Source organism: Petaurus breviceps, unplaced genomic scaffold, assembly GCF_028583685.1.
Source record: "Petaurus breviceps papuanus isolate PSGF00001 unplaced genomic scaffold, PetGlider_PUasm1.0 90633, whole genome shotgun sequence".
Classification (NCBI taxonomy): Eukaryota; Metazoa; Chordata; class Mammalia; order Diprotodontia; family Petauridae; genus Petaurus; species Petaurus breviceps.
The window spans coordinates 404,265-423,735 of record NW_027187293.1 but is presented as its reverse complement, the minus strand read 5'-3'; the positions used below and the strand labels follow the sequence as shown (position 1 = coordinate 423,735).

Sequence of the window (19,471 nt, the reverse complement as noted above, 5' to 3'; positions counted from 1 at the left end):
ATTCTTAACATTAGATTATGAGTTGGAAGAGACATTAATTACCATCTACTATACCCATTATTTTTGTGCCTAAAATGTGTTCCTCATAGTATACATGGTATGAGTCTTTTATATGGTGAAACTCTCACTTTTCTTGTGCTCACAGTTCTTCAGTAGACATAACCTAAGGATAACTTTTATCTTTTTTTTTGGGGGGGGGGTGACATACCACCATGCAACTGACTAACATGGAACTTGTAAGCCTCTAAAACCCATGTACCCTTTATCTGGGTCTTATTTTCTAGCCAAGTATTTTTGCAGTCGTCATTCACCTCTGCCTTAGTATTTATTAAGGATATTGTTCACTTGTGAAATTTATTTTTTGATCTATTCAGACATTTATAATTGCTAAATTTCATGTGATTCAGGTTATTTTAACCTATTGAGATCTTTCTGAATCATGAGTCACTCATCCGATATTATTTTTCTCTCTAGCTTCATGCCGTATGCAGATCTGAATAGCATGTTATCTATTCCTTCATCCACACCATTGACAAAAACGTTGAACAGAATAGAGCCAAGGATGGTTCTCTAAGCCACCTCACTACATACTTCAGTCAACATTGACATCACTACTCTTTGGTGTCTGTCATATCCAGTTCCATATCCTCCTAAATATAATATGATCAGTGAAGGGAATTTCACAGTTTACATATGTGGAAGTTAAACTTATTTATGGCTTCTGGGAATATCAGGTACATGACCTGTTTAGGATGTTGGAGGGAATTTCATTATGCATGTTGAAATTCCTCAGTTTTAAGACAGCAGTTGGAAGAGAGACTGAGTCAGTCATTGAAATTATTGAGGAAAGAAGAATGTCCTGAAGGTCAGTAGAAAGTAGCTACAAGAATCTTGATTGGGTGATAAATATGAATTTAATGGACCTAAAAGGAGGAAAGACTACTCAGTGATGTTTGTAGAAAAAGAGCCGGCAAGTGACAGTGGAACAGTGAATATTTCAACTCTCTCACCTGGTCCAGCGAGTTAGAGGCTATGAGTGAAAGAGAAGCCAGTGCTGAAAAGGGAACTAAGGAGGGAGCCAAGTCTCAGGGAGAGCCAAGAAGAGGGAAGGAGTCAGAAAAGAAAACATTTAGGATGAAAATAAATTTAACTATGGAACGCCTGTTCCAGTGAGCTCAGTGGAAGGATAGCGAAAAAGGTTTGAATAATGACGGCAGAGAGTTGAGAATTACTAAGATGATGGTTGTTAATCATCATGAAATGAGTTCAGGTAGGTTTTCAACAACTCTAGGGATTTGGCCTCAGCATGGAGCACTCTCAGGTCATTAGGCAGCAGTGAATGTGTAACTGGAAGTAAGGGTAGGTACCCACGTGAAGACAAACTCGGGAACATTAAACAATGAGGTTGCTCGACAGAATGCTGTTTTATGCCTTTCAGGGGAGGCAGGCCAGACTAGGAGATTGGTGGAGGGAGTTACAGAAAGACATTTCTCCCTTTCACAGGCATTCAGGTCAGGCCAGGACAGGGTAGAGGAAGTCTGATGGAAATAAGTGATCTCTGCTTTCATTTTCAAAGGCTCACAAATCATTTATAAGCCCATTATTAGAACTTGCAAACCATTTAAGTCTTAGAATTTTATGTTAATGGGAATCAAGTGTACTGACCTACAATTTTCATGTTCTATCCTCTTTTCTTTGAAAATCAGGACATTTGTCTTTCCATAATCATGTAGTTCTATTTCCTAAGATTTATCAGTGATGTCTGAGAGCAGCTCTGCAATTATACCTACAAGTTTTTTCCCCAAATCATAGAAAGTCAGTCATTTAGACTTGAAAATGTACAGTCATTTGGGGTAGACATTGCTGTCTGACCTTTTTCACCATTATCTTTGGTTTCCATTCCCTGTTATCTACTTTTTAAAAATCTTCAGTTCAAAAATGTTTTTACTTAGAATAAGCATAACAATTTACATTTCTGTAGTAATTTGGCCAGGGTCATATAACTAGGAATAGTAAGAGGCAAGAATTGAAGCCGGGTTACCTGAACAGAGGTACATTATCCTTTCAGCTCTACCATGCAGCTAAAAATAAATTCACTTTTTGCTCCTCGGTATTGTACATTATTGTTACATCTAATTCAGTTAGTGCTTCTGTTCCATTTTGCAATTTTATCTTTCCCAGAACCTGTCTCTTAAAAAACCTCTCCTTCGTTGTCCTCCATTATCTTTCATTCATCCTTAACCTCTTATATCTGGGCTTTTGTGATTTGTTTCTCAAATTATTCATCTATTCATCCTTTTGTCCATGAGCCCTGTAGTATATCTTTATAACAGTTCCATCCTTCTTCCTCCCTTTGCTGATACTTATCCAAATGATTTCCAAAATATTTTGCCCTTTGAGTTGCCATCCTCACGTTAATGTATCTTTTTATTATATGATACTCTTCCATCTCTCCCTGTTTTAATCTGTTCTGTTTGTTTTGAATAATGTTCCTGTCCTGTATCCCATCTCCGCATCTTAATGATACCCAGGTTGACAACGTTGATGTTATCCTCAACTTCTTATGTCCACTCTCCACATCTTCCCAATCAATTGCCAAGTCTTGTTTCTACCTCTGTAGCATCTCTCACATTTGTCCCTTACTTTCTACTCTTGTAGATATACCACCTTTGTGTTTTGTCTCATCACCTGTCACCTGGCTATCTGTAGTAGTCTCTTCATTGGTCTCTCTGCCTCAAGTCTTGTGTTTCTCCCATTCTTTCACATGGTTGTTAAAGTGATTTTCCTAAAGCCCCTGTTGGGTGTCATTTCCCTTCCCCAAAAAACTCCTACCACCCATTTTCTTGAGAATCAAATATAAATCCCTTTGTTTGGTATTGAATGCCTTCTCATAACCTTTGTCCCAAACTGCATTTCTCTGGATTTAACTGGAGTTAGGAGAAAGATTAAATTTACTTCTAGGCACAACAACATAGGATGAAATCCAGTTATGTTTTGCTGATGACTTCCAGATAATCCCTTATCCTTATTTTCACTAACCTGCAAATAAAATTTACTGTTTCCTTCAATTACAAATATAGACAACACATGTTATTAGAACGAATCATAGGTTTTACCAGACTACCCCCAGATTCCATGACACAAAAAATGGTTAGCTCCCACAATCTAGGTAGTCTAGGCATATCTCATTAGACGTTTTTGTTTATTAACATTTCCTTCATTAAACTAGAACCTCCTATCTTTGTTTAAATTAGAACCTCCTATCTTATTAGTACTCTCCAGCAAAAAGATAATTATTTAAATTGTACTGTTACCCTTAATCTCATATACAGACGTTTTTACCTATTTACAAATAGCCAAAGTCTGTTAAGCTAAGCTTGATTGTACTTAAATAAAACACTAATATTCTAATTATTTCCATTTATGGGACTTCTCAGAATTATGGTAGATACAATTGCTATTCAACATTTAAATCACACTAGATTTATAAGGTGCTTTATTTCTATAATTTAATTTCATCTTTACTGCAACCTTGTATAGTTTGGAATATAAATATTATCTTACAGATGGGGCAGCAGGTTTCACTTAATTAACTTGCCCCAGGTCACACAACTTGTTCAGGGTAAAGCCAAGACTCAAACTCATGTCTTTTGATGCTAAATAGTGTAATGGACTATTTATTTACTTTTTGTGAACTGATAAGGAAAGTGTCTTGACCATTTCATATATCTGACATAATTGATTAGGAATGATGAAAATATGATATAAACTTAGCAGGAAATATTGGGGGACAGCTATGTGGCGCAGTGAATAGAGCACCAGCCCTGGAGTCAGGAGGACCTGAGTTCAAATGCAGCCTCAGACACAACACAAAAACTAGCTCTGTGACCTTGGGCAAGTCACTTGACCCCAATTGCCCTACCTTCCGCCTTCCAAAAAAAAAAAAAGAAAACAACAGAAATAAAACTAATTATAGAAAAACTGTTGGTTTGTTGTAGTGAGTAAAATGAATTAACAATATATTTAATGATGAAATATTAGTTTCAGTGTTCAATATGGAATAATAATTTCAGTACAGAATTATGGATTAGCTAATATTCGTGCATGTCATTCATGGCCAGAAACCTTTTAATTTATAATTCTTTCAATAAACTTGTTGCATACCCCAAGTTTGCAAACTGTTGTGATAATCCCAGTGTGACATTCATGGATTTTTAAGTGAGAAAGCTGCCTTTGCTCTAGCTTCAACCCCAGACCTTTAATTTTAATTTGTCTTAAAAAAATTACTTTTGTCAAGGTCACACCACCTCAGGGAGCAGACAGCCTTGGGTGTGGGGAGAAACAGAAACTGGAAGGAAGCTTGTTGCTCTGGAAAATCTGACATAATACTTCTTTCAAGCTGTCTGTGGAGGGACTTATTTACTCTTCCTTTCTGAATGTCAGAAATCAGGGCATGGGAGGAGTGGTTCTTAATCACTTCATCCTTTGAGAAATGGGAATGGCAGCAGCTCATCCTCCTTTTTTTTTTTTTTTTGAGCTACTTGTTTCAGAATAATAAGGGTTTAGAGAAGGAAGGGTTTCCTCCCCTAAAAGGACACATTTTGGGGATTTTTAAAGAGCCAAGAGATAATTGGATTCATTTTTCATATCAGAATTTGAACTAGACAACACTGTGAGGACATATGGTTATGGAAAAATATTCACGTGTATTCCTTTCTTTTCTAAAGGAAAGGTTAAAACTTATTTATGAAGAAAAGAATGAAATATTAGAATCTCAAGTCAGGACACTGAGGTAAAGTGAAACAATTTATTTAAAGTGTTTATAAAAACCTAAAGATCTAACTAAATTTCAGGAAAAACAAAAATAATGAACTTTAACATATGCCATAAAAATATTTGCTGGTAGTAGTATTATGTTTTTACAATTGAAATTTATCAAAATAATTTATTAAACTTTTTAAATTTTAGAAGTTCTGGACTGTCAAATCTCCTTATAGTTTTCAAATTTCAGTTTAAAAACTTGTAGGCTAAAAATCTTCACCAAGAAAGACCAGTCCATAAGGTGAATTTTTATAAATATTCATTATAATTTAATTCATTTTGCTTCTGTTTATTTTGTATTTTATTCTTGGAATTATAGTTAGTACATGGGAGAAAAAATGACTTTTTTTTTTTAAGCAATTGGGGTTAAGTAACTTGCTCAAGGTTACATGGCCAGTTATTTCTGGGTGTGGTGCTAAATGTCTGAGCCCAGACTTGATCCCAGTTCTCCCAACTCTGGGGCCTGTGCTCTTACTCACTGAGCCACCTGGCCTCCCCATCTTTTTTCTTTTCAAATAATATACTTACCCTTATTATACTGGAAAATAATAGATTTTAGATAACACTAAATGGAATAAAACATGATTGGTAGCTCAATATTTTAAAAAATCTTGTAAGCTAAAAATCTTGAGTTTTACCCCTCTTTGTCATTTTTTACAGGATGATTTTCCCCCCAGGTGAAATGAAAATAACTTTCTCTTCTTGTAGAAATTCTTATGATTTTTAAAGTAAAACACTTGGTTAAAAACATCACTCCATTTTCAATGCAAGATTTTTTTTCCTTTTAAGATTTTTCTTATATATCATTATAATAACTCAATGAGTGTATTAACTGTTGAGATTTTTTTTTTAGCTATTGAGACAATTTACTAGATTGTGTTTACTTTCTCAATAGAAATTCTGAGAGATTACAAATGTTATTTTGCTTTGTAACACATAAAAACATTGATGAGAATTTTAAAACATATTTTTCTAGGAAATTTGTATACACAAATACTTATTTGTGTAAACAAATTCAAGAAAATACCCATTGCTTATTATTTAGTATACTACATGTGTATGTGAAGTAGGGAAGGAAACCAGGATATTAACTAAATTTGTTTGTTTAAGATAATTTTAAATAATGAAAAAAGTGGAATTTTCAAAGTTGGGAAAATTATCACTTCAGTGTCTTAAAGTGGTTTTGAAATTTATCTTGAGCAATTTTAAAGATATACATAATTCTGCATCTTTAATACAGAAAAACATGGACCACATAAGCTTTTGTTTCATTTAGTATAGTTTGGTTCATTAAATGTGTTATTGCTGATTATACCTTGCCCTGCACAATTTTAAGTTGGTCCATTCAATTTTTTTTTTCTGCTTCACATTGAATATAAAAAACAAATTTGGTCCAGAAAAATCACCACTTTTCTGCCTGTGCATCTATATATCCTATTCACTTATACTGCTTTTTTAATAACTTGATACTTCAAGTATGATGTTTATAAGTTATTTCATTTTGCAAAAATGTAAGGCTTAGCATTTTTTTAATGCAAGCAGAACTCACATCTGCTGTCATTAATTAGTCTACTACCATTTATATAGTAAAGCCTTCCTTTTTGGCTTTTAGTTTTATTCAAATAAAATTTGAAGTGTTAGATTTTTTTGAAGCTGCATTTACTCTTGGTGGAGATTATGTGCCTGGCACATAATGGGTACTACATAGATGCTAATTGCCTTTACTGAGAAATAAAATCATTTCTTTTGTTATAAAAATTTGCCCTTTTTTGGTGATTTGGGTTCTTTATGATAGTTATATTTTCCCCCTCATAAACCATTTTGGTCAATGTTAGCCTTTGGGTTTTTTGTTTTTATTTTACTTGAAAAATCTCCCTCTTCTTCCATAGTGTCCAAAGTTACTTTGTCTTTGGAATGTGTTCTGAAAGTACTCCAAAACCTGCATTAACCAACTTTCAGAACATGATATTAAGATTATTTTTTGCAACACTGAAAGGAAACTGACTAAATTGAAGGCATTGCTTCATACAATAAGGCTTTTTAAAAAATTATTATTGGTTAGATTGTTGTTTTAAAAGGATTTCCTTCATCCAAATCGTCTCCTACTTAAAAAGTAAAGAAATTAGCATTTCTATTTGTAAATGATATTGGAAATATTGTTTGATTGGTTTATAAAATTTATCTTTTCTTCTTCCTTTTAGGAAAGACTTGTCTGTATCTGAGAAAAATTGTGAAGATCTCAAGGGGAGACTAAGGCATCAAGAATCTCTCAATGCAGTTTCTAACCGTGTTGGTGGTCTTTGTTTAAAATGTTCCCAACACGAAGCTATCCTTGCTCAAACCCATACCAATGCTCATGTACAGACCATTGAAAGACTGACCAAGTAAGTATACATGTGTGCATGTCAACATCACAAAATTTTTTTTTCTAACTTTGAAAACTATGTGATTTTAAGAATGCGAGGATGTCTTCTCACAGTACATTGGTGACTATTCCAAATTTGAGGGTTTCACTGTGGTTGGTGGAGAAAATGGTGTTCACATAATCTTGACAGACTTGTTGCCTTTTTTCTGACGTCCTCTACAGTTTCATCTTGCTGAGTTTCCTATGTGCCCCTTTCTCCTCTTTCACTTCTCATCACAGAATGATAAATGTATTCTACCACTGTGCTGTTCTTGATGGAGTGTTGCCTGGTTAAGACAATTTTAGACTTTTATGGTAATTGATTTATACTGGTTAAATTTACCTCAGAAAATGGTCGTAGTTTTTGTTGATGGGTGATTCTTTTATTTGTTCTCTTTTTTTTTAGCCCCAAAAGATTTATAAATAGATCAGGCAGCAGTTACACTTGCTTGTAACATCTTACTGGTATTTTTCCTTTGTCCAAAAGACAGAAATAATGTTTTCTACTCCATTTTGTTTCAGTCAATTTTTTTTCAGTTGTGTCCAACTTTTTGTGATCCCATTTGGGATTTTCTTGGAAAAGATACTAGAGGGAAAAGATTCTAGAATGGTTTTCCATTTCATTCTTCATCTCATTTTTCAGATGAGGAAACTGGGACAGACAGGGTTAAGTGACTTGCTAAGAGTCACATAACTAGTTAGTTGATGTTTGAGGCCAGATTTGAACTCAAGAAGATGAGTCTTCCTGACTCTAAGCCCAGTCTTCTATCCAGTGTGCCACCTAGCTGCCCTCTTTTTACTCTATAATCTCAATCATTTAAAAGCATTTTAAGCAACTAAGGCAACTGGTGGTCCAGTGGGTAGAGTGCTCAGCTGGGAGTCAGCAAGACTTGTATTCAAATGAGGCCTCAGAAATTTAGTAGTTCAGTGACCCCGTGCAAGTCACTTAACTTCTCTTTGCTTCAGTTTCTTAAACTTTAAAATGGGGATAATAGCACCTCCCAGGGTTGTTGTGAAGATCAAATGAGATCATATTTGTAAAAAGCTTATAGTATGGTGCCTGGCACATAATAGGTACTATATAAATGCTAATTTCCTTCACCAATTATAAAATGGGTGGATCAAGGTGTAACTTAAACTAAGATTACTTTTAGAGAAGCAGTGTTGGGGTAGTGGCTAAAGTGTTGTACTAGGAGTCTATAGGACAAAAATTTAAATCCTGCCTCTGATATTTAGCTGTGACCCTGTTTAGGTCACTTATCTCTTTCAAAGCCTCACATTCCTTACCTAAAAATGAGAGTGCTAATATTTGTATTGCTACTCCTAAGGATAGTTGTGAGGCTCTTATGAAATACTGTAGTGTACAATGCCAAGTACTTTGCAAACCTTAAGGCCCTATATAAATAGCATCTATTATTATTATTATCATTTTGAAAGATATCTTCCAATTAGGTGAAGATATTTCTATTTTGGTTATCTAGTGAAAAGAGGAATTTGAAGAGACCTGTTGGAAAGAATTCAGTTTAACATATATTAATTGTTTACTGAGTGCTGGGTGCTTGGGATACACAAAAACTTAAGTAAATTCAGAAAGCTTTTATTGAGCACTTTCTGTATATCAGGCACAGGGAACAGAAATACAAAAATTAATCAGTCCCTCCTGTCAAAGAGTTTACATTCTGCTACAGGAAGGCAACCTATACACAGATTTTAAAAACAAAAGGTTTTTAATTAGTATAATGATATGGTCAGACCTGTTCCATAAGATTATTTTTTTTTAATTCTTTAATTTATTAATTTGTTTGTTTCCTTTTAGTTTACAGGATTCAATTCCATAATTCCTTGAATTTCACATTTTGTCCCCCTCCCTCCACTCCCCCCTTCATGGTGGCTTATAATCAAGTATAGGATCTGTAAATACTTTCACATTATACATTGGTCAGGTTATAAGGATGGATTGTACCAGCTGGAATGAAAAATGGTAAAGAGGACATAAAATCAAATAAGAGAATGGAAAAGATCAGGTATTTTGCTTCCACCTGGACATAAATTTAGTTCTTTCTAGTTCTTTCTCTGGATGCACGTTCTTCTCTCCATCATGCGTCTTTTGGGATTGACTTATATCCCTGCATTGTTGAGAAGAGTCCAGTCTATCAAAGTTGGTCATCACACATACGTTGTGTCTATAATTGTGTACAAATTTCTCCTGGTTCTACTCTTCTCATTCAGCATCAGTTCTTTTAAGCCTCTCCAGGTAAATATGAAGACTGCCTGCTCCCCATTTCTTATAGCGCAATAGTATTCCATAACATGCATATACCACAACTTGTTCAGCCATTCCCCAATTGATGGGCACCCCCTTAATTTCCAATTCTTTGCCACAACAAAAAGAGCTGCTATAAACATTTTTGTACATATGGGTCTTTCTCCCATTTCTATGATCTCTTTGGGATATAACCCTAGGAGTGGTATTGCTGGATCAAAGGATATGAAAGTATTTATAGCCCTTTGGGTATAATTCCAGATTGCTCTCCAGAAAGGCTGGATCCGTTGACAACTCCACCAACAATGCATTAGTGTTCCAGTTTGCCCACATCCTCTCCAGCATTTGTCATTTTCCTGTTTTGTCATCTTAGCCAATCTGACTGGTGAGATGTGGTACCTCAGAGTTGTTTTGATTTGCGTTTCTCTAATCAATAGTGAATTAGAGCATTTCTTCATGTGCTTATAGATAGCTTTAATTTCTTTCTCTGAAAACTGCCTGTTCATATCCTTTGACCATTTATCAATTGGGGAACATAAGATTATTTTGACTGTATGGATTAGGTTTGCTTGGACAGAGAAAGATTAGGAGGTAGTGTGACCAGTTGGGATGCTACAATAGTCCAGATTAGAGGTGATGAGGACCTGAACTCTAAAGCAATGGCAGAGAAAAAGGAATAGGTAAAAGATGTTGTGGTGGAAGTATAGACAGGACGAGGCATGTGATGTGTATATGGAAAGTGAACGAGAGGAAGGAAGGAAGTGTTTTGATATTATAAACTTGGATGAATGAGAGGATGGTAGTAACCTCAACTGAAATAGGTATTCTTGGACAAAAGAGGCTTCAAGATGAGAATTGGGACTGAAAGACAAAATACCTGGTTGCTAATTTCAGTATTCATCCTATCTAACTGTAAAATTCTCAGAAGATTCCTTAATTTATCTCTATTATAATTTCACAGATTTAATTTGATATTTTTATTTTCCTCATAGTGATTATGAAGATGAATATCCAAGCAAATCACTTTGTGGGGAAAGCTCTATATCACCCCAAGGCATTTATTACTTGAGAATAATCTAAAACTAGGTATTTTTATGTCCAGGTCTTAATCTAAGCCAAAACGTTTATAATTTTGTTTGTTTCCATCTTTCTATCATATTTCAAAGGGCCTCTCTATTATCTCTTTGTGGATGATACTATATGCTTACATAAATTTAGTTTTCATTACTATGCAAATGACTCCAGATCCAAATATCCAGATCTAAGCATTCTCCTGACTCCAGTCCCATATCACCAACTGTCTACTAGACATTTCCCAGTGGATGTCAAGTAGGGATCTCAAACTCAATATATCTCAGACACAACTCATTATCATTTTCTTTGTTTTCCAAACCTGTCCCTTTTCTTAACATCCCTGTTTCTTTTAGGAGCCTTACCATTCTTCCAGTCCATCAGATTCACCATCTCTGTGTCGTCAACCTTTTCACCCCACATCCAATATCTAGGAAGACTGATTAGTTGTCAAGTTTGTTGATTCTATACCTCCACTACCTCACTTTCATCTGTTCTCTTTTTTCTCCTCACAACATAAGCACCTTAGTTTAGGCCCTTGTCATCTTGACTATTCTGATAGCTTCTGAATTCATCTCCCTACATCCTCCAGTCTCTCCTTTTCACTCCATCCTCCATATACTTGCCAAAATTGTTTTATAGTACAAGTCTGACCATTTCATTCTCCTGCTTAAAAAGTTCCATTAGTTATCTGCATCTAGGATAAAATTAAAACTCCTTTATTTGTCATTTGAATCCCTTTACTATCTTACTTCAGCCTACCTTTCCAGGGCTGTTACATAATACATCCCTCCATAAATTCTATGTTATAGTCAAACGTTGTTGTGCCTCTTATGCACTATTCCTTCTTCTACTTCTGTGCATTTGCAAAGGCTATCGTCTCACATGCCTGAAATATCCTCTATCCCTGTCTTCTACCGTTTAGAATCTCTAGCAATCTTTTTTTTTTCCTTTTTCTGGAGGGGGGAAGGCAGGGCAATTGGGGTTAAGTGACTTACCCAAGGTCAGACAGCTAGTAAGTGAGGCCAGATTTGAACTCAGGTCCTCCTGACTCCAGGACCACTGCTCTATTCAATGCGCGACCTAGCCACCCTCAAGCAATATTTTTTACTCTGCATGTACTCTGTATCTAGTCTCACATATACATGTTGTTTTGTTGAATGTAAAGTACTTGACGACAATGACTTGTTTCATCTGCCTTTCCATCTAGCACAGAAGTGGATTATAGGATCATAGAAGGACTTGAGAGATCATCTGCTGGGTTGGGGAACCTGCAGCCTCGAGGCTATATGTGGCCCTCTAGGTACTCACATGTAGCCCTTTGACTGAATCCAAACAAGTCTGGATGAGGCCTTGAGACCACAGGTTCCCCACCCCTGATTCTGCTTAATATCCTTGTTTTACAGATAATGAAACTGAGGCCTAGAGAGGGTAAGTGACTCGCCCAGGGTCAGTTAAATAAGTGGGAGAAGAAGAATTTGAAACCAGGTCATTTTTATCCAAATTCAACACTCTTTTCACTATATTACAAAGCTTTCTATGAAGAAAAGCCTTTAATTAGAAAATCTTTTTCTGTCTCCCAGTGGATGAATCATAGTTTCTGGTTCATTGTTGGATTGTAGTAAGTATACTATTAACCATATATCAGGTTTTTGCTGTATATAGTTGTATTTGGGGAAAATGTGATTTCAACCCAAACAGGCAAAAACATCTAGAGCCACAGTGGATATGATTTAAATAATTAGTTAAGTAATTTTCTTATTTCTTTCATCACAAAATACATTAGCCTATGGTATGATGCTTTGATTTGGTTTCTCTTCTATTATACTATTCTCATACAACCTAACTAGATATGTTAGCTCATAATCTCCTTGGGTGAGAGCATCTCTGCATTCACTGCTGCACCCAGGCCAATGCCTTGACATCATAGACATTTTGTTGCTGCGTTGAATGTGTTAATAATTATGAGATGGTTTCTATTCATTCTGTTTTGCAGCAAAAGGCTAGGCATGTGCCAAAATGGTTCCTTTTTTCCTTGAAATTTTTGGTGAGCATACCCAGTTCAGGGACTTCCCCACTCTTCTTGGTTCTGACTATAGAATTGACTTTCTTTAAATTTCCATCCGAAATCCATATTGTCTGTTCTTGTAAAGTTCTAGACGACATGATCTGGTAGGAAAGATTGTTGGATTTGGAGTTGTAAACCCAAGTTTGTGTTCTAGCTCTACCACTTATTGGTTTGTGGCCAAAGGCAAGTTATTTGTTCTCTGAACCTCAGTTAACTCCACTTGTACAATGGGAACATTCCCTGCCTCGTGGAGTTATTTCAAGGAAAATATTTTTAAGCTGAAAAATGGCATATAAGTGTGAGCTGTTATTACTGTTGGGTCTCATCCCATGGTGTTAGAAGTCGTACTTAGAAAAATCATTGAAATGCTGTTGCCTCAGGATTTCCTTCCTAACAATTATAAAGATGGAACTGACTTTGTTTTCTGAAGGTGCCACCTATTCATGTCTACAGGGTCCATATATATTCATCATTTTTGTAACTATGGATATCTGGGTAGCCTTTTTACCTTAACGTCTGATGCTGATGCTTTTGGCTTGCCTTTATTTCTTAAATGCCATTTTATCTGGATCACAGGGAGTGATAAAGTGTTGATAGAACATTACTTGTTTTGCCAGAAGAACCTCTTTCATAAGTCTCATCCAGTCATTCCTAGAAATATTTTGTAGAACTCACAGAATTTATAGGCACCTAGCATATGTTTTTTGCAGAAACACCAATTCACTATTCCCATTTGTACATGCCGTTGGATTAATTGAGGTACCTGCTGAAATGTTCTATTGAGGCTTCAAAAATGTGTTTTCCCAAGGGATTTCTTATTGAGTTCTTGAGATATTTTAGGTGGACACCTTGTAGAATATTATTTGTGTTATTAATGAGGAGTTTAGCCTTTTATAGGTTTTAATAAAGTCAGTACTTAGCATCATTTAAATATGTCTTTATTCAAACTTCTTTTCACTTTCATTCATCTATATGGTTTTAACAAATATGCTTTTAGAACCATTTTCTTTATCTTGGGAACATCTCTGATATTTATCCTGCTTTGAAGCAATAATAGTAATTCCTTATGCTGCAGTACTGCTTTATTTTTTTGTGGAACATTTTCACATAGTCTTATTTGACCCATAGAAACAAACCATGTTTGCTAGGTAGAACAGGTGGTGTTATCCCCTTTTGACAACTGGGAAAATGGAGTCTCAAAGAGGTAAAATTATTTGAACCCATTTAGTAAGTAGAAGAGCTATCTAGTAGAGAGCACTTTGTCTAATACTGGCATTGCTATTATCTGTATGTTTAAGGACTAGATAATAGAGTAATTGCATATTCACTAATACATCTTTTTTTTTTAAAGCAGTCAGGGTTAAGTAACTTGCTCAAGGTTACGTCGCCAGTTATTTCTGGGTGTGGTGCTGAGTATCTGAGCCCAGATTTGATCCAGGTCATCCCGACACTGGAGCCGGTGCTCTTACTTGCTGAGCCACATGGCCGCCCCTAAGCAATTGGGGTTAAGTAACTTGCTCAAGGTTACACGGCCAGGTGTTTCTGGGTGGGTGTTAAGTGTCTGAGCCCTGGATTCGATCTCCAGGTCGTCCCAACACTGGAGCCAGTGCTCTTACTCGCTGTGCTACCTGGCTGTCCCTCACTAATACATCTTAATAGGTTTTAGAACTTTGAGCCTGACCTATTTCAAACATTGAAAGGGCTTGAACTTTGATTCAGGGTATCAAATTTGGCATCAAATGGTATTATACTTTGATTTTCTTCAATAAAGTTGTTAATTTTTTTAAGTGAATACCTCAAATGCAACCCAGCATTGTTTTAGGTTATAGGACTCACTTGGAGGTATAGATATAATTTTAATTACACTTATTAATTGATGAAATTTAATTTGAATTAATAACTTATTTTTAATTTGTTTCTTTAAATAATAATGGTAGCTCACCTTTTATAGTACTTTAAAGTTTGTAGTTAGTGAAATATTAATCTACCCATTTTAGAGATGAGGAAATTGAGGCTCAAACTTGTTAAATGAGTGACTTGCCCTAAATGTCAGGGCTAGGAATTGAATCTACCTTTCCTGACTCAGACTACAATACTTATCTCATTGTTTCTCTCCCCCTGCCCCTCTTTCCCATCCCCTCTCTCTCTCCCTCCCTCTTCCTTTCTCTCTCTCTCCCTTTCGCTCTCCCTTCCCCCCTCTGAAATTTAACCAAAGTAAATTTCATTTAAAACTTGCCTGTGTGAGGAAATTCCAATGGGAAATACTCTAAATTTGGACACAAGAAAGGCAGTGTAATTTAATATAAGCTAACATCACAAATGACTCTTTGTTTAAATCAGCTTTATCACATTTTTACTCTTAGAAAAAGTTCCCACATGTATTATATAACTTGCAGTTAAACTTCTATGAAGCTACATAATACTATAGTTTCATAATTATCCATTTTTAAAACTTGGACATTTTTCAAAGACCATAAGTAGCTAAAACTCTTCGATGTTAAAAAAAAAAAATTTTTTTTCAGTACTATCTTTGATTAAAAAAAACAAAAACCGTAAATCCAGCCTTCAGTTTTCTCTTCAAAGCCAGCTAAAATTTGAAAAATTAAAGTTGCTTCTTGGCAGGCACTTATCTTTTTATTGCCAAATTTTAAGCTGCAAACACAGTTATCCCAACTGAATTTGAAACCACAGTTTTAAAACTGGACAACTCACAATGGCCTAAAACCTTTAGGGAGAAAAACGCACATTAGATATATAACTCCATTCCTAATTCTACCTCTAAATTGACTTAAACACTTTCTGCACTGGGAACTTTATGAAATTATAACATTTTCCTTTGTCAATACTTCTTAACTATTAAGATGTGTTCTTGTTCATTTGTACATTTGTATTAATTGCCTAAACTATCCAGCTCTCCTTTTTGCCCATGACCACTTGCATACATTAGCACATTATCTTGGAATGTTTTTATCCAAAGAATGTGGAGTTTATTTCAAGCTCTGAGATTGCATCCTGCCTAGTTTTTTGTATTGAGGCATTTAGACATTTAATTCAATCAAACCCTTGATAAATATCTCATAGAACCTTAAGAGTTGGAAGGGAGCCTCAGAAGTCATTTAGAATAACAGACAACAGAATAGAAATCTTTACAACATCCTGAAAACCAGTTATCTAGCTTCTCCTTGAAGACTTTCCACTCCCTCCTGATACAGCTTATTCTACTTTAACAATTTTCATTTTAGTGGACCTGTGAATGTTGTGTTAGGAGTGGGTGAACAAAGACCCCAAGTTATATTAGTTTTAGTAACTTATCCTTATATCAGTCAGTGAGTAAACATTTACTAAGTACCTATTATGTGTCAGGCACCGGGCATACAAAAAAAAAGAAAAAAAGTGAAGACAGTCCTTCATCTCAAGGAGCTCACAGTCTAATGGGGGGAAGAAAACATGTAAACAGCTACATGTATAAGCAGCACGTATATACAGGATGAATTGGAAGTCATTAACAAAGGGAAGGCACTAGAAATAAGAGGGTTTGGGAAAGGCTTTCTATAGAAGGTGAGATTTTTATCTGGGACTTGAAGCCAGGGAAGCCAGAAGGTGGAGATGGGGATGAAAAACATTCTAGGCATGAGGCGTTGACATTGAAAATAACTGGAGCCAAAAAATGGAGTTCTTTTGTTTGAGGAAAGGCAAGGAGACCAATATCACTGGATCTATCTGAATTTAATGTGTCGAGAAGACTTGAGCGGGGACAGTGGGTCTGAATTATGAAGGGATTTGAAAGCCAGATTATTTTGTATTTAATCTCAAGCACAATAGGGAATCATTGGGATTTTATTGAGTAGTGGGATCATATGTATAATCAGGCCTAGACTTCAGTAAGATCACTTTGACATCTGGGAGGAGCATGAACTGCAGAGCCAGGAGGCTTGTTGGGAAGTAGACCCACCAGAAGTCACTTGTAATAGTCCAGGTCTGAATCGATTGTGGCAGAGTCAGAGGAGGGAAGTGGACATAGGAGAGATATTTGGGAGGTAAAGTTAACAATTCTGACAAGTGATTGAATGGGAGAGATGAGAGTGAAGAGTCTAGGGAAGTACTTAGACTGTGAGCAGGGGTGACTTGGAGCATGGTAGTAATCCCAATTGGGAAGTAGGTAGTGGGAAAGAGAATGAGGTCAGTTTGGGGCATTTTGCATTTACAGTGACTATAGAACTTCCAGTTTGAGATGTCCAATAAGCAATTGGAGATGAGAGACTGGAGGTAAGTAGAGAGGTTAGTGCTAAATAAGTGATTTGAGATTCAGCAGAATTGAGATAATAGAAATTGAATCCATGGGAATTGATGGATAACCAAGTGCAATAGTATAGAGGAAGAAGAGAATAAAGCCCAGGATATAGCCTTGTGAGACCCTCACAGTTAGTGGGATGGTGATCCAGGAAAGGAGACTGAGGAGAAGTCAAATGAAATTGAACCAAGAGAGAGTAGTGCCATGAAAACTTAGAAGAGTCAGGGAGAAGTAAATGACCAACAATGGCAAAGGCTGAGAGAAGGTGTAATGGGAATGGACATTTGAAGCTCTTCCCTGTCCCTTAATAGGCCAAATATAATCACATGGAGCCTGTAAGGGGAAGAGTTTGTTGAATGAGTGGAGCAGAGTTGAGAGGAAGCTGGGAGTCAGAGCAGTTAGAACGGAGGGAGGAGAGGATACAGGTAAACAAACAGCTAGGACTGTGAGTTTTTGTTTGTGGGAAGCCCCAAGAAAGGGGAAGGCTTGAGGATGCTGTTGCTTCCAAAAGTGATAAGGTATATTAATTTCTTTGTTGCTATGATGGATTCAGTTTTCTGGTGTTGGGATTTGGCTGTCTGAATAAATGATTTGCTTCTGTCTTCTATACGGAGAGTCTGTTATATTTTGAAATTCAAAACTATGCCAGCATGTTCATAGTTGCCATTGGTGCTGTGAATATTGCCTTGGTGATACAGGAGGGAAAGAGAAGGATGAGGATTGTTTGCTATTAGATTTGACAATTAAATAATCAGTTAAATAACTTAATAAAATTAAGTAACTTGGGGGAGAGCAGTTTCAGTTAATTGATATACTCAGAAGCCAGACTAGAAAGAGTTAAGAAGAGAGTGACAAGAAAGGAAATGAAAGAAATTATTGCTATTACCCTATATTTCTCCTCCCTTTTGTGGATAAACACTTTGAGAAGGCTGTCTGTAATGGGTGCTTTGACTTCCTTCACCTTCATTCTCTTCTTAACTCCCTAGTTTCACTTCCAACCTCATCATTTAACTGAAACTGCTCTCCCCAATGTTATTAATGATTTCTTATTTAATGGCCTTTTCTCTCTCCTTCTTCTTGTTGACTTCTCTCTAGCCTTTGATACCATCAGTTACCTACTTCTCCCTCATTCTCTTCTTTCTGCATTTTCATATTATTATTCTCCTGGTTCTCTTCTTGCCTCTCTGACTTTTCCTTAGATTCCTTTCCTAGATCTTCATGTAGGTGATGTCCTCTAACCATGTGGGTGACCCACAGAACTCTGTCCTGAAACAGAATTACTCAATATCAGAACACCTGGAACAGGGTAGGGTGGAATACAGTCAGGTGTCAAGAGGGCTAGAAAGATGCCAGGATGGCTAAGTTATGAAGGACTCTGAGTGCCAAGCAGATGTCCTTTACTTAATCATGGAGGCAGTCCATTGGAGTTTAAGTAGCAGGGTGACATGGTCAGTCCTGTGCCTTAGGAAAATCTCTTTGACAGCTAAGAGGAAGATGAATTCAGGCAGACAGACCCAGTAGGAAGCATACAGGAGTGAGCAGATGATTATCTGCACCAAGTTAGTAGCAATATCAGAGAAGAGAAAAGGGCATTTTTGAGACTGCTAGAAGAGGTTGATGGGCTTTGGCAACAGACTGGATATAGGGTGTGAGAGACAGTGAGGAGTTGACTTAGGTTGTGAGCTTAGAGGACTGGGAGAATGGTTTTACCCTTGATAGTAATAGGGAAGTTTGGAAGGGGGAGAATTTTGAGGGAAAGATTATCAGTTCAGTTTTGGATGTGTTGAGTTTAAGATATCTAAAGGACATCCATTTCGAGATGTCTGAAAAGCAGTTGGATATTTGAAACTGAAGATCAGCAGAGAGGTTAAGGCTGGATAAGCAGTTTTGAGAATTAAGATGATACTAATTGAATCCATGGGATCTGATGGTATAATCAAGTAAAATAGTATAGAGGAAGAAGAGAAGAGGGCCCAGGATGGAGCCCTGTGGGACACCCATAGTTAGTGAGCATGTCCTGTGTGAAGATGCAGCAAAGGGTACTGAAAGAATAGTCAAATAGATAGAAGAATGACCAGGAGAGAGTGAAGAGATAGTGGCAAAAAGCAGCTAGGTGTTATGAAATGAGGAGGAGGTAAGAAGAGGAATCTCTCAGGAAATGGTCCAAATCTTTTCAGTAAAATACAAGACAAGTCTCTCAGCTGAGAACAATGGGAGGCAAGCCATTGGAGATTTAAGAAGAGATGAGGTTTGGAAGATCCACTATAGTGAGTTGGAATAGTGAATTAATTAGGAGGGTATAAAAGGATTATATTCTCACAGTGAGCCCCCACTGGAGGTCATGTAACAAATTTGTAGTAGATTCAACAGTGCTCTGTGGATTTTCTCTAGATGCATTCAGCAGCACATGTATAGGAGCAAAGGCAGCAGATACTGGGAGTGATCCAAGTCTGAGGACTGGCAGAGTAAGATCTTCAATCTTGGAGCAATGGGACTCTAGAGAAAAGGACAACATGGAATTGAACTGGTTCACCAAGTGGGAAAGGGAGGAGA

The 19,471-nt window shown here is 36.4% G+C and overlaps 1 protein-coding gene across 4 annotated transcripts in view; it reads left to right on the top strand.

Moving 5' to 3' along the window:
- Positions 1-19,471, top strand: part of SDCCAG8 (SHH signaling and ciliogenesis regulator SDCCAG8) — a 270,183-nt gene that overhangs the window by 15,681 nt on the left and 235,031 nt on the right. For all 4 annotated transcript variants that reach the window (XM_069064466.1, XM_069064464.1, XM_069064463.1 and 1 more), the window contains exons 4-5: positions 4,728-4,792; positions 7,023-7,205. In XM_069064466.1, the coding sequence (XP_068920567.1) occupies positions 4,728-4,792; positions 7,023-7,205 (248 nt within the window). The remainder of the gene's footprint in view (positions 1-4,727; positions 4,793-7,022; positions 7,206-19,471) is intronic.